This window comes from Ambystoma mexicanum, chromosome 11 (genome assembly GCF_040938575.1).
Source record: "Ambystoma mexicanum isolate Mex_15411 chromosome 11, UKY_AmexF1_1, whole genome shotgun sequence".
Lineage (NCBI taxonomy): Eukaryota > Metazoa > Chordata > Amphibia > Caudata > Ambystomatidae > Ambystoma > Ambystoma mexicanum.
Window position 1 is genome coordinate 429,769,779 of NC_090934.1, and position 25,266 is coordinate 429,795,044.

At 42.6% G+C, this 25,266-nt stretch overlaps 1 protein-coding gene across 4 annotated transcripts in view; it reads left to right on the forward strand.

The window, feature by feature from the left end:
- The window catches only part of LOC138503489 (F-box/WD repeat-containing protein 7-like), a 733,637-nt gene that overhangs the window by 416,131 nt on the left and 292,240 nt on the right, over positions 1-25,266 (forward strand). For all 4 annotated transcript variants that reach the window (XM_069623260.1, XM_069623261.1, XM_069623259.1 and 1 more), the window contains one exon: positions 10,377-10,499. In XM_069623260.1, the coding sequence (XP_069479361.1) occupies positions 10,377-10,499 (123 nt within the window). The remainder of the gene's footprint in view (positions 1-10,376; positions 10,500-25,266) is intronic.

Consider the following 25,266-nt stretch of genomic DNA (forward strand, 5'->3'; position numbering starts at 1 on the left):
CTGAATGCAGAGTTAATCAAGCTTTTCACAACAAGATACGTTCAGCTCTTAAAGACACACACAAAGTGAAAGCACGTGATGAGGTCACCTGCTCAACGGTCACATTTTCAACATGCTCTTATGAATGGTGTTCAGAAATTTTGAGTATTCACATAAAAGCATATCCACTCTGTTTTGCCTGCCAAACTAGCATACATTATAGATATAAACTAAGCTTAAAGAGGGAGTTTTATTTTGTGCTAATTTTATTGTTTTGGAAGACGGTATTTGGTACTTAACTGGTGCTCTGTGTTGGCTTTTAGTTCGAAATGTCCTAAAGCAGTTCCAATCACCGAAAACCTTGAAAAGGTTAAAAAGTTTTATTTTATATATGATATACATAATGGAACTCAACAAAGGTGTTTAACAACATTAAAAACACCATATTCTTTGTGATGATACAAATGAATAGACATAAAATTCTAATTTCAATGTGTATACATCATGGTGAGCAATTGATAGAAAGAAGAAAGGGAGGGAATCATCGAAAAATAAGCGCATAAATAATAACACATATTCCATAACACATTGGCCATAAATTTCAGGGAAACATCTCCATATATCTATTAATCTATATTATATATATATATATATATATATATATATATAGTATATACAGCGTGGAGTTCCACAAAGGTGTTTAACAATATTTCAAATCAGCAGTCACAATGGTGATACAGTCACCTAAAACCTCATGCTTTAGACAAGACAGAGCTCACAGCCAATATATGCGTTCTAAGTAATTGCCAAGCCTTCCTTAAAATGCTTGCCACCAAAGGGCTGTGCCTGACACCTTATCACTAGCCAAGCTTCCTGGACACTTTGTCATCAGCAATCTGTCCTCCACATGAAAGCCCTGAAGGGAGAGAGGTCCATGAGTTGGTGGAAACGCCCAATGAGTCAAACGGTGTTGCACACCTGGTGAGCACCCGGGCGCCTCTGAGGTGCACATTCGGCTCTCCTTTTGTTTTGTAGAGTGGGTCGGGGAGGTGCTATGATGGGACACTGCAGGGAGGCGGGGTGAGGACGAGGGAGCCGGCACAGCTTTCCAAAGCAAATGACGCGCTATGGCTTAGTTGATATTTTAATGTACACCTCGCCTCATGCTTGAGTGCTTATACTCTCCTTAAGCATTGAGAAGTCCCAGTACCCAATATTGTCAAAATAAGAAGTGGCATTACTATGGACCCATGAAGACCGATCCATGTACAGCACGGCACTGGGCAGATGCAGTGGCCAGTGAAGCGTCACAAGGCACAGCCTTTTCAGTGTCTTTATCATGGGCCTTGCAGAGTAGTTATAGGAGTACCTGAAACCGATCGGATGCACTCACAAGCCAGGATTGTCTAGTGAGGTCTGCAGTGAATGCAGCTGGGCCCACCGCAGTGACATGAACATCTGTAAAGGCTCACACAGTGCCACAGAGTGGGCATTTACAGATCTTGGGTGGGCCCTGCCCACTCAGGCCCTACCCTGTCTACGCCTCTGTGCCCTCAGAGAAGTTGAAAATGGGGAAAATGTTGAAAGCTCGCACCCTCATGACATGTGGTTCTTTGTGTTTATGCCGCCAGTGAACTGCCGCTTGTACTCCCTGCCGCTCAGTAAACGCTCTCCTAGAATGCCATATGTTGTCCTTTTGGCTTCCCCTCTTCTTAAATGCCAGCCACTGGATGTTGCTTCCTTGTCATATTTCTTTTCTTTTTCTTGGAGTTCTTCCCGCTGCCCTCTCCCACTGCCCTCTCCCAGAGCGCCCTATGCTGCACCCTACCTCCTGCACAACACCGCAGCTGACACCACCTCAATCACTGAAGATGCACCCACCCACAACACACAAAACTCTTTATCAGATAATGTACTTAGTAGAAATCCCAAACGACTGCCGGCCAAACCACTCTGCTCCACACAGGAACGATACCCCCGTATCCCCAGAATGCCTCATCAAGGACAGGTGTAGCTGCCATACTACATGTCGAAAAATACCCAGTGTATTACCCGAACATGCACCAGGACAGCGCTTCCCAGATCACACCTTGTCTCACTCATTGCAGAAGTCCAAGTCCGAATAAATGTCCAAAAACGCTCTGCGTCTCCCTAAGGGCGATGCTGCCACATAACTTCAAACCATAGAGTGCCCACTAACCCCGTAGCATAGAACTGCATGCTGTAGTGTGCACTCAGGCAAACTCAGTTCTGAGTACCTCATCTAAGCCTACATGTCCCAGAATGCACGCAGCATAACCCAATACACAGACCGCCCATCAAGTTCACATGTGATGAAAGGCCCTTCCCCCACCTAGTGCAGATGCTCCTACAGGACTTTATTTCCCAAAAAGCACACTCGCTCGTTCTAGCCAAATGCACCACAGGAGAAGATGTCCCGGAACCCACTGTCACAGTGAGCACAGGTGAGCCCTCGACAGAACCACGTGATCGAGCATTTCCCTGACTCACTCAACCTTGAGACTGCACCAGGAAGGACTTCATGTTCCAGAACACACTGTGATCTCACTTTGCAGAGAGGCCCCTCATAACTAGTTCACAAAATGCTCTCTGCTTCCCTCAGATAAGGCCCTCCGAAAATAGGGTGTCAAAAAATGCCCAGGGTTTCACTTAGGAAGAGGCCTTATAACATTTAATTGACCAGAGTTTAGTCACACTCAGGCCTCCACATGACTACATGTCCCAGAAAGCACTATACCTCAATTGGTAGAGATACCCCATGTATGTCTCATAATGGATTTGCTTCAGAGGAGAGGTATGTGAGCTGCCGCCAGTGGGATGTGTTTTGCGAGTTTCTCGGCATGGCAACGTGGGATGCAGGTGATCAAACTTGCAACGGAATGGCAGAAGAAAGCAGGAAGCCACTCTGGCGGCCAATGGCTGTTGGTCCCCCCCAATCCTTCCGCTTTGCCACATGGACTCCCACATAGACTCATTCAACTCTCCTTGAGGTGGCTGTACCTTTTGTGCCTTTCCTTATTTTTTTCTGATACATTTGATCTGGCTCTGCGCTAAAGCTCTATCCAACAATACCTAGATAGGGTTAATGGGAAGACACTGCCAGGAATCTGCAACCTTTAGCTGTCCAGATGTTTTGAACTCCAACTGCCTTCAGCATTAGATAGCATAGTCACTGGTGAGGGATCACGGGAGTGATAGAACCTCTGTGGGTGATCGTAGCTTGGATATCTCCTTCTGAATGCCGACACTGGGCAACTTAATGGCTGCGGAGGGCACAGTCTTCACCACTTGCACAATTTCAGATCTCGGGCAGGCATATTGCCTTCTGTGTTTCTGTGATGACAGATGTGGATCTGGGCAGCAGCTACAGTCTGGGTACTGAGCCCAGTAAAAGAAGACAAAAGATCAGACAGGATATGTCCAGTCCCAATTATGGGCTGACTTTGAGCTTTAAGATGGGCCTGCATGTTTGTGGATGTTTGTTAAAGCTGAAAGCAAGTTAGTAAAACACAGAACACTGCACAATGGGTTAGATTATGCATAAGAAAAGACATAGGCAGGGTTGGCCTCATGTAGGGTGTGTGTCAAGTGCTCGATGTATCAGTGATATGTGAAGGATGCCCTCAACAGCAAGACCTTCAGTTCTTTCCTGGTTCATCATTTTGTATAGCACCAGGTTCAACCTCTTTATTTATATATTCGTAGATTATTATCAAGTGCCTACAAAGCACTGAAAGGTGCTAGTACACTGTAGTACAATGACAAATACAACATTTCACAAGGTAACAATGGTATCCAGTGATGTTAACGAATTTTAAATAACGAATAACTTTGTTAACAAACCTACAATACCGAAAAACACAGAATGTGTTATTAAAAATATAAATGGGGATGGGGTAAGAGATTAAAACGGGCAGGGAGGGAGTTAGGGTGTGGTTATAGAACCAGGGAAGTAGGGAGCTTGGGGGAGACCCCCCAAATAAAAAATAATTTTTTATTTCTTTTCAGTATTATTTCAGTATATTCAGTATTATTTCGGTATTTTAGGTTCGTCAAAAATGTTGTTATTTTAGTTTGCATTAAGATCGCATGGAACCGCTAACAATTATAATACAGAGAAAAAATATTTGATGCAAAACATAACAAACAGCCTCTATATAACTATACAGAAACGTACAAGAGAAAATGCAACATACAGATTTACAAAAGAACCAAAAAATTACCTTAAGACTTACGATTCAGAAGACTGTATACCAGATCCATAGCTTCACCAGTTTCTGAAATCTAGAAAGGTTACTATTGAGTGGGATGCAGGCGGTGTAAGCATTTCAACACATAACTGCTTCTCCTTTGAAAAACCTATTCAAGGTGGAAAATTGGTAACAACCTGGGAGCCTCCGCATATAGAATTTCGTGACTCCATTCACCGCTGACCCCCACCTTAGACCATGGACTAAACATGTGACATCAGGCATTATTGTAGCTTTCAAGGCAAGTCAATGACGTCTTATTCAGAAGGAGAGTAGTTTGATCAAACTTCCGGGCCCAAAACCAGCTTGGGTGCATCAGGGATCGAGTGTGGCTTGTGGGAGACCGGAAAGAACATAATTCACTGTGTCAATGCATGAAATAACCAAAGCCTGAACTAAGATTGGAGTGAGCAGATGACACTGGTTTTAACGGGCTTTAAAAGAAAATTAATCAAAGTTCTTGCTCTTGAGGGTTTGCATCAATGGCTTGCTGGAATATTATGCATAGGTCCAGACTAGATCCTCTGGAATTAGGCATCAAGCATCGTTTAATAATGTAGAACTTGGGTGACTTCAGAAGAAAGGCGTAAGTGCCACCAGTTCCTGGGCACATGGAGGTAGGGTGGGCCACCATTCACTCGATGTAAAACAGTCCAATTACCAATTCCCTTTTTGTTGTGTCAGGTGCCCGTGCTGCCTAATTCACCTATTGGCTGAGAAGATGTAATGTTAAGAAGATATCCTTCAACTATTGGCTGAGAAGATCTAATGTTAAGATCATACTGGACTCAGTTTGATAAATGGGACATGTTGTGGCGCTTGGCGAGTGATCTCGCAGTGCTGGCCCAGTACTTTCGTGCTTACAAGTTGATTTTGAAAAGCTACCCAATGGAATTGTTACAAAAAAATCACATATCGCCCACTACTTTACATTTGGAATTCTTATTTCCTGAAATACAGTAATTTGGACCACCAAGTGTATGTTTGTTTGATCTGATTTGTGCAAGGGGTTTACATAATCAATATTCATCAGTTACATGTAAATTCAACATCGCATCTGTTCAGCGGATATTTGAGGGAGTCAGAGCGAGCACCTCATACAACAAGGAATACATTGGGTACTTCTGAGGATGTATCTTTCTGTTGCCAATGGATTTTTGGGCTTGTTTCTCCTGTGCCAATTTCTCAATGTAGGATGGTTTCGTTGTTTGTTGAGGGACACACATGGTCTGCTATCAAAATGATCTCTTAGTTTATTCATTGATGAGAGCCTCATTGAAGACCTGATTCTGCTGCAATGCAGTGGCTGGCCATTAAATAAAGGGTGCATTATTCATGTGGGAGGGAGAATACCAATTCAGAACGTGTGTAGCCCAAAGAGTATCACTTTCACGCTATTGAGGGTAATCCCAAGCCAAAGGATAAGGAACATATGACAATATGCTGTAAGAGGATTCAATTCAACACTACAGCTAAGTCAACGCCTAGACTAGAATACTGAATGAAAACCCTTATTGATATATCTTTATGTCCAGTTCATGCGTTCTGGATGACTACCCCTATATAACACCCCTCTCTTGGAATCCCCCTGACCCCACTGAGCCACGAAGTAGTTCTGTTTTGCAAGTTTAAAAGGTTTATTTGATAATTTAAACAATAGATATATATATCACACTTTATAATAAATTAATAATTGAATATGACACTTAATCTGAGCAGTAATCAATAATGGATAGTCTGGCACTGGCACACTTGTGAATAGGAACAGAAGAATAAGGTGGTAGAGAATGCTTTATATAAGTTCAAATGGATGCAATGTTGAATGAAAATGCAATACAGAAAATACTCAATATGATTTCAACAAAACAATGTAATCACTTTTCTCTGGCAATCCACTCCCCCCCTTTATGCAATGCAAGGAAATGGAAGGAAAGCACACAGTTCTCAGAAATGCAATCAAATGTAATTCAGTTCACCCCAGCAAGCTTAGACTACAGAAGTTTGAAACACAGGCCCAAAATGCTTTTATATGTGCTGGCAATGAAGTGAAAGATATGCTAAAATGCTTTTAATTCCCTCTAGAGGTTCAGGGTGAGTGGTATCTAGTTAATATTAGTCCAGGCTCACTCTAGCAATGATTCAGGGATGGTTCTTAAGAGGCAAACGAAATTTAGCAGTTCAGACAAAAAAAATCGGGCCAAATCGCGGCAAAATTCGCGGGTGCGAGAATCGTGATTACGGAGATAGTATAAGGAGTAGGTTCTAGGCTTGTTGGAAAGGTAAGATTCTAAGCTTTCAGAGGAAAGTTAAACCAAGTTTCTAGCCCAAACGGTTACGGAGTAATGAACGATTTTGTGAAGGTTGTTTTTTTGATTTGAAATTTTAAAAGTTCAAAGCGACAGGTTACAGCTTGCAGCTAAAAATGACAGGTGGCAGCTTTGCAAATGACAGGTGACAGGATCTCTAGGAGACAGTTCTACTCAAGTTAAAATAGCTTGCATTAGATTATTTTACCTAAGAGATTGGGTTCTGCACAGTTCTGCTAGGTACTCACAATATATTAGAAATAGGCCTTCCCACGGATCTGGTCAGGTTTTGGACTGGACTCCGGTTTTGGTCTCGGCACTTCACAGTGATCTGGGTCAGCTCTACTCTGCTGGTCTGGTCTGGGTCTCTGGTTCTGATCAGGTCTGTGGGTCCGGATACAGCGGTCTCCGGTTCAGCTGGTCTCTCTCTGGATACAACAGTGCTCTCTGGCAAATGGCAAGAGTTCTTGCAAAGAATTCAAACAACTCGCCTGGCTTTGTATAGTGGCAATGATTTGAGGCCTGCTAAAGAGGGATTTAGCTTGTAGTTGACCTCTCTGCTACAAATTCTGAAGTAAAGTCTGGGTCTTTGAAGGTGGATAGATTGAAGTCTCTATGTTGGCTCTCTGGAGGTTGATGGAGGTAAAGTATGGATTTTCCCGGCAGAGCGTCCCGCAGCAGATGGAATAGCATGTCCCTATCTGTCCTGACTGTCTGCTTTTATGTGTTTTGAAAGTGGGTGTCTGTGCAGCATCACTAGCCAGCCCCTCTCTCAACTGCAGATTGGTCAAGCTTTCCTTTCTCTCTTGATTGGGGAAAAGAAGTGGAGTGTCAGAGCGATGTCATTTAATGGCTTGCAGAGAGGACACTCCCCTGTCAAATTACACACAATCTATATTTGACCCAAATGCATATTTGCACAGGTACACATTTGTTTAAAATTACATGCACCCATCACATTTACTGATGGTAGCCCCTGTTCCAATTCTGTCGTTTCTCGGAGCTTGGGTTCAAAAATGGCACATATTTCACTTTTTGGTCGGGTTACCAATATTGGATTTTTCCCCGCATTTACACAAATGTTCGCAAAGCATGTGGGCATTAGGTGGTGGAGTGTCAGATTTTTAACATATATACATTTAGAGTAATATCCTCTTTTCCGCTAAAAACCCCCTGAACATACCACCGGGTCCTAACACGTCTTCAAATGTGCACAGAAAAATTACAAGAATAATTATATCACTTATAAAATTTTCACAAGTCCGCTCTATGAATGATCCATCTTTTTAGATTTATGTTCTGGCCCCAAAGGGGTGTGGTTTCCCCCCAGCACAAGGTTGAATTTCTGTTTTTTCCAGTTCTGCCAAGCCAGCTTGCTCTCACAGGCAGTGCTCCTCCCCTTTCCTTCCAGGAGGAAGCCACATTTACGACTCCCACCAATAAAACATTTGCCTGAGTCAGGACAGGGCTTTGTTCAATTTCCTGCAGAGCCCAGGTAATTCAATCAGAGAAGTGTCATATCCCTTTTGGTGGGAACAGCAAAAGGCAGCTAGGCCTGGGAACTGCTGTGGATCCAGTTTCACTCCAATTGGGGGGAAGTTGTCAAGCAGAATCCAGTTCCTTACCCCAGGCCCCAGCTAATGTCACTTTTAGTTACCCAGTTTTCTGCATTCAAATAAAACTAACAATTTTTACATATGCAGCTAGAATGCTGATTCTAAGTTTAAAACTATGACATTTAAACAATTGCAACCTATGTGACACTCAAAGTAGGTCACTCATTTCTTTTAAACATTTAGATTTTTAGTGTCTTTCAGTCCAAATTTACTTAAACTGCTGAAATCCACAGCTCAGCCAGTCTTGTTATAAACCTTCAAGTCACTTCAGAATATAACTTTACATTGGATCCACCTCTCAGTAAGTCTTTCTTTGGCCTGCTTTGGGTTCATTTATTCAGTTTTACACAAAAAAGTCTGGTGTTGTTTTAAAACGCCGGCTTTCTGATAGTGGTGAGTACTGGTAATGCACCCATTTTTGGGATTTAAGAAAATGAATTCCCCACAATTCTAGGTTGCTTTTGGCAATCAGCATTGCCATTCCCAATGGTTTCAGGCTACTGTGTGGGTAGTCCAATGGTGGTTTTAGGCAGTGCCCTTCTGTGCCCATAACATCGGCAAAAATGGGTGGCAGCCTATTCTTCATGCATTTCCCTGGGCATTTTCTGGGAAGCTCTGGCCATCATGATGTTTTCAATGCCAGTACTGCACAGTTTTTGTGGTAGGGCTCGGATGCATGGGTAAAAACATCCCACAATGCCTAGGCCTCTGTGAAAATTCTTCCAAGATTGTGCAGACGTTTGTCATGTTAAAGCAATCTCTCCAAGTTATAACATAGAAATGGTCAAATTTGAGGTGGAGGAAGAGCAAGAATCACAGTTCCAGGATATAAAGCAACACTTTGTTAGTTCAAAGGAGTTAGAGCCATTTGGCACGAGGATCATGAGTATTTCAACTTTAGAGACCAGTTCTAAAGGGGAGGGAACTGTGCTGTTGCAAATGCTGAGAGCAAGTGTATTTAATGTGGCTTTTGTCTCTAGAGCCCGGAGCCAGGAGGCATGGGACTACTCCATTATAGAAAAGGAAACCTTTGCCTGTATCTGGGCTGCGTAAAAAAAGAGTCAAGCAGCTCATCTAGAGTGGTGAATTTGATTTGCACACCGACCAAAAGTCCCAGATGAGCATTTCAATTAAGCCCAGCTCATAAAAGTTGGAACCACGCCATGACAGGATTAGTAGCCATGCCGCAGGAGTATGCTGTGCTAAAACACGTTGCTGCAAAGTGGAATGTTATTGCTGATGGCCTTGGTCACCTTTCAGCTGAACAAGAAGTCAGAGGGTGGCACATGTTAATGTAAAGTATTCAATGTGGTGGAGGAAGTGTTGACACATCATCTGATTTGGGGACCATATACAAATCAAGAGTGGGTGAAAGTACATCTACCAAGACGGTGGTATGCAAACTATTTCTATACTATCACCCCCCGCACCCATCCCCCATGGATACAATTATTGTTTCCGGGACAACCCCCACAAGATGTAACTGTGTCATGAGGTGCGTGCATTGTTTGCATGCATGGTTTTCTGTAGCCTTGTCGTTCACGTTTATGATAAATCATCTTTGCTTTGTGTATTAAACCTCTGCACGTGTTGTTTTACATTCTGTAATGCTGGCCATTGCCAAGTTGGTAATGGCTATGTTGAGAAAGGGAGATGTGCCATGTGCTGGTGGGGGCTGCAAATGTACAAGTGCATGTCTTGCTCCAGAGCAGTAGTATCCAAACATTTTTATGCTGAGCTCCTACTTGAGTACAAATACTGTTGCCAAAGCCCCCAGAGTAAAAATATGTTTGACCCCCCTCCCTCCAGATGCCATCTCGAATTTTTTTTTTCTGTTAAAAGCAGTTATTGTACCAGTCCCACAGCTTGACATTCTCTGTTCTGGAGTGAAGACTCGTGGGTAGGAGGCAGGTGCTCTGAACTACTGAGGAGGCAGGCAGTCTGGCGGTGTGCTCCATATGCTCCACGTGGATAAATGCCTATTTTCACTGCAATGATGCACAGTTTTTTGAGGCGAACACAATTGGTAGGGTTGCAGTGTGTTCTACAAAGGGACTATGGTGTGGGTTTAACAGTGGAGTAGTGGTGATTGCCGAATCCAAATGCTCTTTCTTTAAATATATCCGACTCTACTTGAGTGACTCAACTTTGAGTGTCTTTTTGGTTCCGGTTTGTAAACTGATGTCCATGTTTTGTGTTTCCAGATCAAGGTGTGGGACCTGAGGCATTGCCAGCCTATCCGAACTCTCCGGGGACACTCCAAAGCCGTGCTCTCCGTGGCGCTGGATCAGGACTCTAGGCGCGTTTATTCCGGGTCAGCTGATAAGGTGAGCGAGCCCTCTTATAGGCTGTAAAGAGAGCAACGCCCCTTCAGTTCCTCTTCAGGTATCACACGGGAGAAACAGGTACAATACAAAATGTGTAGTTTATTAATCAGTCACATTTAAAGTAAATTAGATAAGAAGAAAGGTCGGTCCATTCAATGGAACGAAAAGGCCACTGCAGTAAAATGTTCTTTCACAGCATTTGGTGAACGGCTGTTTCACAGCGTTGTTCACTGCATTTTTTAGGCAGGCGGGGTGAGGGCAGTGCTCTAAATGGGCAGGTCCTATCCGGCCTTGGTACCTGCACTTCTTGTTTTTGACATTCTTCTCAAATCTTGAAGGAGAGGATCGGTACTCCACTGTGGGACGAGGTGAAAAGGAAAGCATTTCATTGAACTGTACCTCAATGAGGGACTAAGCTTCCACTGTCTTTGCTGTGGAAAGCAGTGCCCCTCCTATCTCTCACACCCACCCTTAGTGCCCTCCATTTCACTTAGTGTGTGGGGTAGCCGTACTCTGCACTTAGCCAAATTATGTGGAGTAGCCATATTTTACATCTAGCCTAACTATGTGCGGGAGTCAGAGGAGCCGACTTATGAATTTCCCGGGTGTCCCCAAATATAGAGAAGTGACATCACCAGCAGTTATATGACCGCATTTGCATGTAGTCGCCAACTTGGTGCAAGGGGGGTGGTGCAGAACAGTGGACACATTGGCTAGCATGTACTGCATGTACTAAAGTCAAGTAAGAAGGAGATTATAGCATCCCAGTTGCATTCCAGTAAGCCACCACTGCCCCTAGTCCACCACTCTATAATCATCCAGGGTGGAGCAACCCTCAAAAGGCAAAGCAACACGACTAGGATGGGAGAACGACATGCCTGCTAAACAGAAGGTACAGTTGCAAGGTGGAGAACCACCACCAACAACACATTCCCAATTCGAGGGAAAACAAGAAGTAAAGGAGTTTCCTGATTAAAAAGGACTTTGGGGGTCATTACGACCCAGGCTTTAAACAATGGCGCCATTAGCGCCATGGTTGATGTCGGAATCCGCCATGGTGAATGGCGGAATTACCGCCCCATTCCAAGGTTGGAGGGGCGGTAATTCCCCATTCACCATTGGCCCTTCCCCATTCTCATTTTTGCCCCATAGGGCTCAATGGGAATGAGGAAGGCGGTAATTACGGTACTGCAAATTGCGGTACTGTAATTACCTCCAAGGTCCCTTCCGTTATGGTAGGGACCCGCAAAGGGACCTCGTAAATTGGGCGGTAAGGGATTACCGGCACCAGTGCCCTTACCGGTACTGGTAATCCCTTACCACCTGGGTCGTAATGAGGCCCTTTGTGCTTTGTCACAATCTACAAAATACTCTGCATACCACAGCATAACCATCGCCCTAAAGGTGGTCTAAATGCCCACCTGAAGCTATGGCAGGTTTTCCACTCGACTGTATTGCTGTACCAGAAGGACCCTCTGGAGGTTAGGTAACTGCAATCTTGTGCAAGAGAAACTACTGCTCCTGAGAACCAGGCAGCCTTACTATTGGACAGAAATATTGTGTGATTTTTACCCATTTGTTCTGTTTTTGATTAACATTAATAAAGCCACGTGACAACATGTAAATCCTTATAGCAACATGTTAACTCAAAACAATATCATTGTGGTTTTAATTTTTACTTCCAGAATGGTATACTAAAAGTTCCAGAATGCAAGATGTCAACCTGAAAAATGTATTTAAGCCCACTGTAATATCAGTGATTTTAAGACATGTAATAAAAGAAGTTGTCCAGTAAACAAACATAGATATGCAGATTCTTTGTCACAAATCTCCGCCTCGTTGTTAATCATGATGTTGAAAACATTTTATTAGTCACATAAAGCGACTTTATTTTTTCGCATCCCAAGATAGTCTTTAAATGGATGCTTTGTGTTGCTAACGTTAACTATAACAGATATGCAAGGTAACTGGTGCTTTGAGAGCTCTTTGAGTTGGAAACTGGAAACGTTCCATCATGCATATGAAAGCAATGACTGCAACTAAAACATGTGTTCACAATTGCAACCTAAGCACGTTCACGAGCTGCAGCATAGCCAGAAGAAATGAAAGAGAACCCACTGAACTTGTTGACTGTGATGGACCCAGGAGTGATGATACCACGTGCACAAGGGACAACAACGTTAATGAAGCAAGCAGGAGTAGAAACAAGAGAGTAGAAAAGATAGGAAAAAGAAGAAAGAGTGAAGGAGAGAGGCAGAGAGGGAGCTCTAGAAGGGGAACTCACAAGGATATCTGAATGAAGCAGTGGCGGTAGTAACAAATGACCCTGCAGAGAGATGAGGCCCCCAAACAGGTTCAGAGAGACTAACTAAACTATATGACTTTGAGGACAGTCTACGGGGGAGGAATTGAGTGAGATCAGGAAAGGAGAGAAGGTGCATGGGAGCATTAACCCTGCATTCAGATAGAGGTGAAGACCCATGCTCCGGACCAGAGAAGTCATGCTCCATGCCGTGGCAGAGACAACGTACATACTGCATTTAACCTTTCAGCTACTTGCACTTTGTTAAAACAAGAATAAATATAAAAAGTAAAAATCTGAAGATGTGACTCTTCATTATTCATCCGCTCAAGAACACCGCAATGGCCTTTTCATGCATGGCAGGAGTAAACGTGAAATCTCTGGAGAGGGTGCACTCGGCTATGAAAGGACGACAAACAAACTACACTTTGTCAAAAGCACGGGCTGCAGCTGCGAGATTGTCTTGGCTACGCGGCTAAAGGGTTGTTTTGAAAACATTCGATCGTGCATATGATTGGGATAGGTAGGTCCTGGGCAATTGGCATGGGGGCCGATGATCCTGATGTGGTTGGACAGTGCCATTGGCGGGTTTTGCACAAGACCGAAGAGCGGGGGCAGATATTCGCTGGCGCAATGAAGGGACAAGAGTTGCCTGGGGTCAGATTATAGGGGTATGTAACTCCCTCTTGGGGTGTCTGAGGGCAAAGACTCCTTTGACAGATAGTATCACGGCACGGATTTCCGGGGCAGATAGAACATCGGCAGATGTTCTCAGGTGGAATATATTGGGCACAAGTATTCCTTGGGCAGATATCACGAGGAGAGGTACTTCAGTTGCAACTATCACAGGGTACTGACTCCTGGATTACAGGAGGAGTTTGCACAGGGGCAAGTACTACATGCAGAGGAACCATACAAGCCTGTGTTCACCCCTGTGGCAGATGTGGGGCAGGCAACCCCTTGGCAGGAGCTGCAGGACATTGATGCGTTGTAATAGGAAACGTCATGGAAGACGCATGCACCCAGAGGAGTGAAAGGGACAGTGTTGAGAAAGTGAGAGACTGAAAACAAGATGGGAAAAACTGTGTGCGGAAACAGTGAGCATGCACATTTAGAAATTAAGATTGGGAGGTCAAATTGGCTAACCACATAAACCACATTGGCAGAACACCGAATATCAGACAATATTTAGATATTTAGGTCTGGCAATAAACGTGCTGAGAAATTGTACACTGAAAATAGGTGAAAGGGTACTATGAGCAATATGAATTATAGAAGGGTCAGGAATAAACACAGGAGTGAATGTAGGCGATGCAGGATATGGATTATAAATGTATTTTAACAAATGTGTACTAAGTGTGCAGATGGGAGTTGCGTAGAATAACAATCAACATGCACTGGTGAGTGCACTGAAAATGATAGATGGGCAAACTATAAGCTTTGCAACTAGGATTTAGCACCTCAGTTGTTAAGTACAATTGTATTGTTGAGTTCTCCTAATGCATATAAGTAAGCATTCACTTTTAGCCGCAACCGGAATTGGCGAGAAATGTTACTTGCTAAACGAATTGCGCAGTCTAAACACCTTTGCTGTCTGGGTAGGCAGAGAAAAATTGTCAACTTTACAACTTTGCAGAGGTGAAGTCAGTAAAGTTGCACCATTATGCAGGGGACAGCATTTTTGCACACCCCTATCCAAGACTCAGACGGTCCACCTTAGCAATCGAATGTGAAGTGCTGCAGGAGCCATAGCAAATACTGCTGTGGAGTGAGAGAAGAACAAGCGGAAAGGTAATTATGAGGCAGACATTTGACAAGCCTATTGCCTGCACAGTATCAGAGACCATTACGCCATAAGTATATGACAAAAAGACTCTTGACATAAAGTTTGCTTGCTGGCTGTATGGGTCCCCTATGTCTTCAGCAGCTGAAATATGGACAATTGACAAAGACACTGCATGCTTAGAATGTGGCGGTGAGCTCCCGTTCCAGCTCAAGTTAACGGGTCAAATGAAGCGAGGGCCATTAACGATTGCTCTGGGCCATTACCTACCCATTCCAGCGCTTGGAACTGGGGCTTAAGGCCATTAGCACGGCAGGCTACCAAAGCAGTAACAAGGCTGAAACACGTGTATGGGGTTGCTGATGGTACTCTTGTTCAGAGAGGAATTGCCATAGCATTTCGGTGCTGGACTGCACTTCTGGGCGGGACAAAGACTGATATGCAAATGGATATTTCCCATCTGTGAAGGTACAGTGAGCAAAAAGCAATGGCTGCAAACTCGCAATGTGGTTAATAACCACTGAACAGGTTATCATGCCTTGTTCTTTCGAGAGAGGGGCGCCTGCTACCTTTTTTGTACCAAAGCAGTAACCCGGGGCTGCTAAAAAAAGTATTTCCTTCCTTCAACTGAACACACGCGGCATTGCATTGAAGAAAGGAAAATCATTTTCCTAGATTGCCGCCATGGAAAGGAAAGCGGAGCCCTTCTTCCCTTTCCATGGTGGCCTGCAATGCCAGAGAGAAAGGAACGGCAGCAGCGGGCAGTGCCGCCACCACAGAAATAGGGTAAGTGGTAGAGGGAAGGGGGAAAAAAACAGGACGGAGTGTGGGGGGAGATGTGGTGGGGGAGCCGGCCATCAGGTGGGATGGAACGCAGGCTTGCACTAGCGGTTCAAGTCGCATTTATAGCCACCTGATTGGCTGGCTCCCCCTGCCAGGGTGCTAATAGGAGTTCTCTACTCCCTGAGCATCAGTGAGACACTCAATCAGCCTTTTCAATGCTGGGTATTAGAGTCTTCTACTTAACCAACACAATACATGTTGTTATACTAATCTAACACCTGATACAACATACTCTTGGGCAACACCCAGAACAGATCAGCAAAAATTCAACAAAGAAGACGAAGTGCGATCCTGAACATGATATCAAGTTGTGAAAACATAAAAATTGATATGAGGCTGGGAAGCCCAAAGGAAACACACCAACACAGGTTACAAAGGACATACAAGTGCTTTATTTAAAAGCTACAACAGTTACCAAAGTCAATTGACAAACGGATAGCTATTCGGCTCTCAGAGTAACGTAACGAACTTCAACGAGGGTTCGATGCATTAGTAGAGAGACCGTACATTGGAATATGTGGGTCTTTTTTATGGTTTGTCCAGCCCTTGGCCAACCCTCTCGCGGGTTAACCATTCTTGGGATCAGGCCTAGGGTTCCTTGCCACGTCAATCCTATAATGTATGCATTTTGATCAGTTTCGCTGATATAGTTGTTCATTTACACATAGGTCAGCAATAGGACAAGGTCTCAGTTCGCGACCCCGACAAGTGGCCTGCAGGCATATCAATTATTCGTGTGTGCGGAGGTCACAACGGCCAGAATCTCACTCAGAATGTCATTCAGCCTCCATTTTGATGTTCAGGGTGACTTCCACATTTACAAGAGGACCTAAAATGGCGGCTAAATCCAAGATGGCAACTTACATTACTTTTCGTTAAGGTCAAGACCTTGCCGCTGAGTCTATTCGCATGATATTTTAGACAACTTGGCGTAGGCCAATACACATCTAATTACTGCGATAGGAGGCATACTATCATTTCGATTCCGACAAAGTATGAACATATACAGTTTAGTTAACTTAACATAGAGTGCGTCTTTTGTGACCTTGAGGGTGTCACACTAGAAACTTTGGAGGCGTAATTATAATGAGATTCCAAAACTAGTAATATTGATAATGGCATACCCTGAATGACAATGAGCATAACTGCAGCCTCTCCGGTGCCGGTGGGCGGGGGCGATGGTGGATCCCTGGGATCAGGTGTTCCGCACAGAAAGCAGAACAAACACACTCTGAACTTCCTATTGATTCAAATGGCTATGACTTATTAAGCTCTCCACACTGTCTTTAATAAGAGGAGGGTTATGATACCATGTTATAGAGTGGACAGATGTAGGATATCTGCCGACCCCTCATGCCATTATCCCATATCTCAACATCAATGTTTTATAGAAACATAATTCAGGAAATGGATGCAGTCGAAGTTGGCAAAGTAATTCATATTGTCTTTTTGAGAAGAAATAAATACATGGAACTAAAATCATTAATGTTCACACTATTCTTTTGAAATGAATGATGGAGAAGAGCGCTCTATATAATAAACTCATCATATTGGATCGTATATTCAAGATGGACTTTGATAATATTCCAAATCTGAAATAATCAATGTAGCACAGATATAATGAAATTCTAAGGGAGAGCGCATATATACATTGGTCATTTATCTTTAACTTATGGAATAGAGAACGTTGCTACATTCTTATGACGACTATAATGGAAATACCAATAATGCTATGGTAAACCAATGATTCATTACATTTTAATGAAAGTCTTATGGTGTAGAGCCAGTTTAAATTGATACTCTTGCCTTTACTACTGGCAGCATGCATGATCAGTGAACAATTACATACACACAGTGCATAGTACAGGGAACTTGGCGGAGGATTTAATGCACAAGCAATACACTAATATGATGCATTCACTCTTTGTAGCATCAGTATACTCCACAAGGTCAATCAATGTCAATTCAATAATTATGCACCCTATTCGGCGAAATGTCAATTCAGAAGCACACTTATGCTGTGGATATTCTGTCTCTACTTCATATCTCTGAATGCTTCAAGATTCTCTGCCAAAGCCATGTACTTCTTCTTTCCTTTTATACCGCTACATGCCTGCATCAAATGTCAGTGGCCTGTAACTCCCCAAGGTGAAATGCGAATGGAGGAAGTGCGGAACAGTTAATTTTAGTGGCTCATATGTACTGTTAAGGTACAGATTTGAAGAAGTACTAGCTTGCTGTGATTACATTTATTGATTAATTTTTTGAACCTATAGGAGGTAAATACAGAACATATTCACTATTACCTTGATGGCTAATCAGTAAGTTTATTTTGCATACATGATTGACTACTAATTGTCTTATCGTAAATTATTGGATGAGCTTGCGATGACCTTCATTTGAGGAGCGAAAGGTGCTCACTCGCCATACTATGGTCATGTAAAGTATAATCATATAGCGGGACCAGTCCATAGATGCGAAAGTAGAACATTGGCCATATTGGTCAGCTTTTTGTTTAACCTCTCAATAATAAAGGATCTACAAAAATGAATATAGTTAAAACAATCCCCAGGGTCTATGACAACAGGAGAGGAGTATGTAAATTTTGATCGCATACTTGAGAATATCCAGGTTGCATACAGCAGGGATGCAATGCTGAGATATGAGGGCAAACAAAAACAGTGTGAATGTGTGAGTATGAATGATTGAGTGTGTGTTAAAGTGTGATAGGTGCAGGTGCATTGTTTTGTGCGAGAGGGGGGCTGCACCAGCATTATGAAAATGAAAAACTGTGACAATGCTGCCATGTATTATGGTTATGACTTTATCAAGGTGGTTTAAAGCATTATTGCTAGCATACATTGGTAGTGCAGCTTCATTAAAGTTATCTACTCTGGCATTGCTAGAATGTATTGTGGGCACAGCTTTATGAAAGTGATTTACCCTGGCTTTGATAGCATGTATTGTGGGTGAAGCTTAATTATAGTTATCCAGCATTGGTATCTTTCATGGATTCACATGCTTTGAATTTTCCCTGCTGACAGGTTGGGAATCCTCGTAAAATTTTATTATAGCTTATAATAGCACATTTAAGCTAACTTAGTAGCCCAACTATGTCCTTTTGGGTGCATTCTGCCCCAGCCAATGGGACATTGAGTGACAAGCTCCACCCAGGAGGCCATCTTCATATTATAACCGCACATCATGCTGACAAGTCATTGAGGATTTCTCTCCTCAAGAAAAAAGGCACAAACCAACATATTTCTTGGTAACATATGTTAACAAAACAAAATAAACTCTCATGTAGATCTGCGCCAGTTGAGTTATAAATCAAAAAGGTTTAATTGAAGAGTGTTCCAGTGCACCCTTAGTGATGACACATGTTTCGACTTACACCTTTCTCAAATCAGGGCATGTATCATGTCTAGTCAGAACAATGAAAACTCAAAAGTTCCTGTCCTGTATAAATTCCACAATTGTGAGTCAAACACATTTGGCTATGTATGTGTGACAGAAAATCAAGGGCGGGTATAAGGGAGGATTGTCAGGAGGTAGGAGAGAAAAAGAAAAACAAAGATAGGGAAAAGGACTTCTGAATCGAAAACAGAATAATGTAGGCCAAAACAAAAGTGCTTGTTCTACTCATGCTTGTATATTGCTGTGCAACATAATTACATTGATATCACATGCCGTGTGGCTTACTTAGTATAATTACAGTTCCATGGATAATAAGGTGTTCTTATGAGTAGTTGGTGTATCTTAATAGTTGATAATTTCTTACCATTGTTCTTGTCTTATAAGTTAGTTCTTGGTTCAATTTCAAGTGTTATATCCCTGTAGAGGATGAATATATTATCAAGTATGTCTATGTCACTTTCTAAAGAGAAAGGCATCTGTGAAGTTATGCTGCGCTGTTCTGAGCATAACTGAGAAGCATGTGTCTTTCTTTAACAACACTTCGTATTCAAAGAGGTCTGTAGTTAGTTGTATAATCAGTGTTTAACAATTCCCAAAGGTTATAATAAATACATAAGGTTCATAAATATGTTCAAAGCAATCGAGCATTAAATCTTATAGAAAAGATGTGTCGTGCTAAATAACCAATAAATGTAGCACTAGTCATCCCGGCAAATGGTAATTAAAATGTTAATTTAAAAAATCTCTACGAGCGCGCATACTGTAAAACAAGCGCTTCGTGCTGGGTTATGACTGGTAGCTCATCGCTATCTGTCTCATAATGAGATGAGCATTTAACGTCCAAAACGTACAAATTTGGACAGTCTTTTACATGTGCTGAATGTTCCTATTCCCTGCGTTGGCTTGTGAGTAGGCCGCGGGTTGCCGTGCCTACGAGTATATGTTGTGATTCATTGCCGCGGTAACAATCAGGCAAGTGTCCTTTTTCTATGTCATCGCTCACGTTTGTCTGCCGTGTTGAGGGAAAGACAGAGAGTAAAATTTGGGCGCCATCTTAAGCATAGTTTGCATACCATATTTACCTCTAGGTTAGAAAGCGATTGACCCAATCCCCACTAACTTGTGTGGCGTGCACTATATTCCTAGATGTAGGTTCAATGTTTCTCTGCAAGTTGTTTTGTGTCAATTGTAAATTCCTCCTAAAACAGAGGATTTGGCGTTTTTTGTGTTTGTGCGAAATAATAAATAATTGTTAGTGTCATTGTTAAGAACTACAGAACTACAGAACTACAGAAACAGATTCTGTAATTAATTCATACTATACATATTCACAGTTCTCTCTCGATTTTTGTCATATCAAACATTACTCTCCTTAGATTAACAGTTCTAACATAATACAAAAATAACTCTCCTTATATTGGCAATTCTGACAGAATACATATTTACAAATATATGTATTGCCTCCAATAGTCCCATCTCTAAAATGTGAGATCTGTACATTGATCCTTATTCATTGGGAGAATCGTGCTAATTTTTTAGCATGATAGGAGCTGTGCTAGAACATTCTGGATCAGCACGTAAACTTCGATGATATTAGTGATTTTCTTGGTCATTGTCTCCTCGTCTGGTTTCTTATCTTATTCTTGTGATACACTTTCAAATATATAAACTATAAGAAGGCTATCATTTCACTATCCGAATTCAGACCTGTGACAGTTGTGTTTAGTTTTCTAAGTTCACATATGGTGCTACCAATATACAGTCATTGGCACCTTGCATATGATAACATACATCACATATTTCGTTCTACAGTTGATTCCTTGCTTGATTGTAACTTCTTTGCCATTCATGTCATGGAATGTATTGATTTTCTCATGAGCAAACCGGCAGATGGTGCATGTGCCGCATTTTCTAAATCCAGTGTATTCAGATTGTAGCCATGTGTTGTCTGTTAGGTTTGGAATGTTGGGTAATAAAGATGGACTTAGTTTGTTCCTGACAGTCTCTGCTCTTCTAAATATGATGTTTGGTTTGTCATCCACATAATCCCTAATTTGTCTAATTTGAATAGGTGCCAATGCTTTCTTAAAGTCTCGGTGATAGTATGATTGTTACTACTATATTTAGTTATGAAACCTATTTTTTGTAGTTGTTTGTCAATGGTCATTTTCTTACTGCCTTCTTCTAGTGTTTGTTCTTGTGTGAGGTTACTGACTCTGGTATACTCTTTTGACACAGTCATCCTCTTTGATTAAATCTGGATCTAAGTATTGTGCATTCCTTTTCAAATTTCTCCTGTGTTTGGCAATTCCTCCTGGCTCTGATATACTCACCTATTGGAATGTTGAGTATAGTTGGTCTGTGATGGCAACTGCTTGCATGAAGTGTTGAGTTCACTTTGGTTTCTTTTCTGAAGGTCCATATCTCAAGATTAAATTCATCTACATGTATCGTTAGGTCTAGTAAATGTATTGTGCTGTCGTCACATGTGCCTGTAAATTGTATGCCATAGTTATTGCAGTTAATCCTGTTACCCTAATGGTGAGATGCACTTCTGAGGAGGCTCAGGTCGTTCCACAGCAACAAACAGATGCGGAAACAGATACCAGTGGGTAACCTAATTTTTCACAAAGGTTCTACCAGGGTATCACCGGGCGTACCCACACAAACAAAAGGACTACAAGCAAGCCCCAAGAAGGTGACAAGCAACATCCACCTCTAGGTGCAGGCAGCAAAACAAGGCTGACTCCCGCCAAACAGTTGCACTCACGGTCCAACTGCAGCAAGTGGGGTGAAACTTGCAATACTATCTACAGCAGTGGCAACAATTAATCATAGACAAATGAGTGTTAGACATCTTACAAAGTGGGCACATCATAGAATTCCAAGGAGCCCCCCCTCTGACGTCCCCAACATTTCAACACCAGCCACAAGTGCGAAGTGGAAAAACTGCTCATAAAGAATGCAATCAAAAACGTCCCAAAGCATCGCAGAGGTAATGGAAGCTACTCAAGATTTTTTGTGGTAAAAAAAAACAGATCACTCATGGAGACCAATTCTGGATCTAAGAAGTCTGAACAAATATGTCAAGAAACAAAAGTTCATCCTGGTCACCTTGGCAGATGTCATGAAGTCATTAAAAGAGGGCAACTACCTAGCGTCACTGGGTCTCAAAGATGCATATTTTCACTTTCCCATTCGCAAAAGCCACAGAAGGTTCCTCAGATTTGTTGTGAGCACAAATCACTATCAATTCAAAGTCCTGCCATTTGGTCTTCACTCAGTTCCAAGAACATTCACAAAATGCCTAGCCCCAATAGCCACGTTGTACAGGAGAAAAGGATATCATGTATATCCATAACTCATGACTGGTTAGTGTGAGCACCATCTCACCAGTCAGCAGAAATAGCAATGCAGCACATGTCCAACACCCTCTTACGCCTCAGCTTTGCAATAAAGTCAAGCAAATCCTGCTTCAAGCCATCGAACACGTGAGTGTGCCTGCGGCACAGTTCAACACCAATGAGGGCCGGGTACATCCCTCCGTAGAGAGAGCAGCGTCCATACCCTGTCTAGTCAAAAAATTCTACCCGGGCACGAGGATCACAGTCTGAACTGTCATGCAAATCGTAGGCACCATATTATGCTGCATTCACCTAATACAACATTGCAGGTTGCAGATGAGACTGCTACAATAATTCCTAGCCTGTGGTAGTTGCTCACACCATCTCACATCACCAAAGGAGTCCCATTCAGGGATCCACCCTTTCAGGAAATTCTAATCACGGATGCCTCACTTACAGGATAGGGCGCACTCGCAAACCATTTATCAGTTAAAGGCTGCTGGTTCCCAACTGAAACACAACTCCACAACAACATAATGGATCTAAAGGCTGTAGCACATCCCCTTCACTTATTCCAACCAGTGCGCAAATAACAAGTGATACAAGTGTTAATGGACAACACAACTACAATGTATTATGTGCAATACCAGGGGGCACGAGGTCAAGGGCACTCTCCAGAGAAGCACTATAGCTGTGGCACTGAGCCATCGAAAAGCAGACAATAAGCTCTTCACCTTCCGGGGAAGGAAAACGAAACTGCAGATCATCTGAGCAGAGACAACGACCAATCACACAAATGATAACTGGCAGACAGAAAGCTACACAAATCTTCAACAAGTGTGGAATGCCAACCATCAATTTGTTTGCCACATGGCAGAACAAGAAATGCCCACTATTTATGAGTAGATATCCAGACCATTGATCGCTCAGTGATGCGTTCGCAATATCATGGGAAGGAATATTTGCCTATGTGTTCCCTTCAACGCCAGCCACACGTAAGGTCCTACAACTGATAGCGACATACAAGTGCATGGTCATTCTCATAGCACCAACATGGGTGAGGCAACCATGGTTCTAAGAGCTTCTTCACCTGTCCCAGGACAGTCCAATTCCTCTGGGTGAAGACCCAGACCTGCTAACTATGTGCAACCAGCATGTGTGACACCACAACCCCGGGGTGATCAACTTAAAGGCCTGGCTCCTGACTTCAACGACTTCGGACAAGTCCCACTCACACAGGAATGCAGAAACGTCCTAAAGGCCGCTAGGACGGAGTCCACGAACAAGCCATATGTATACAAGTGTAATCTGCTTTGCACTTGATGTTCTCAACAACAATTGGTACCGTTAGATGTCAAACTTTACCAAATCCTACCATACCTATTACAATTAGAAAAAGATGGTTTATCTCACTTGTCCATCAAAGTGCATTTAGCAGCAATTTCTAGATACACCAGAAAGCAAGGAAAAGCTCCCATTTTCAGAGCACGCACTGTAAAACACTTCATGAGAGGCCTATTCCACACCTATCCCCCTCAAAAGAAAGTACCACCTCAATGGAGCTTAAACACTGTGCTGTCAGCCTTAATGAAACCTCTGTTCGAACCTATGGTGACTGCAGACATAAAGTTTGTGTCCTGGAAGACTGCTTTTCTAGTAGCAATCATGGGTCTCAAGAATACATGCTCTATCGGTTAAACCTCCATATCTACAGTTTGTAAAGAACATGGTCATCTTAAAAACAAACCCTATGTTCGTTCCCATGGTGTTGTCCAACTTCCACCTGCAGACTGAAGTAACCCTACCGGTTTTCTTCGCACATCCATCCACACCAGCTGAACAAGCGTTACATTAAGTAGACATGCAAAGAGTCCTGAAGTTCTACATAGACAGAACCAAAGACTTTCGACTAACGTCTCAATTATTTGTAGCTTTCGGCCCCCCTAACAAAAGTTGTCTGATTTCAAAGCAAGATATTGACAGATGGGTTTCCACCGCAATTTCTATGGTGCATACCCAGGCCAAGCGACCGATACAAGGATCCGTTCATGCTAATTCCACTAGAGCAGTGGAGTCTTCGGCAGCAGTATGGGCAGGGGTCCCCCCTGTTGGACATATGCCGCACGGAGACCTCGCCAGTTCTGCACAACTATGTCAAGCATTACTGCATGGAGGGACAAGGAGAGGCTGAAGCAAGGGTCGGAAGAGCCATCCTACAATGCTTGTTTCAATAAGGTATGCCTTCTCACTTTACACCTGCTATTATAAAATGTTAACTGCTGTGGCAATCTATTCAAAGCATGTGAATACATGAAAGATACCAATGCTGGAGACCAGGAGTTACAGGTAAGCAAAATAATACTTATTTACCCTGCATTTCTACCATATATTGTGGCAGTAGGTTTATGAAAGTGATTTACCAAGGCACTACTGGCATATATTGTGGGTGCAGTTTCATCAAAGCGATTTACCCTGGCATTGCTGGCATATATTGTGAGCCCAACTCCATGGAACTGATTTACCCTGGCAATGCTGTCATATATTGTGAGCATGCATCAGGAAAGTGATTTACACTATCACTGCTGGCATATATATCATGGTGTGGGCACAGCTTCTTGAAAGTAAATTACACTGCGGTTGCTGGTATATATTGTGGGCGCAGCTTCATGAAAGAGATTTACAGTAGCAATTCTGGCATCTATTGTGGCGCAGCATTATGCAAGTGATTTAAAGTGGCAATGTTGGCACATATTTTGGGCATTAGCATCATAAAAGTGATTCACAGTAGCAATGCTGGCATGTATTGTGAACAAGGGCATTAGGCGAATATGTCAAATCCTTCTGTGCACTCTTGGTGACCTGGAATCTATGGAATGTTTTCATATGTTAGCCTAGGGAACTGATTGTGTATTGGTTTATACATAAAACATTTTTTTACAAATCCATTTAAATGGATAAGAACATAAAAATCAGAAAAACAATGACATCACGCTATATAAAATCAAGATGCCAAGTTAAGAAAAAGTGTGATCAACGTGCAATAGCAAAGATGTTGTTTAAAAACCAGAAAAGTTTTAA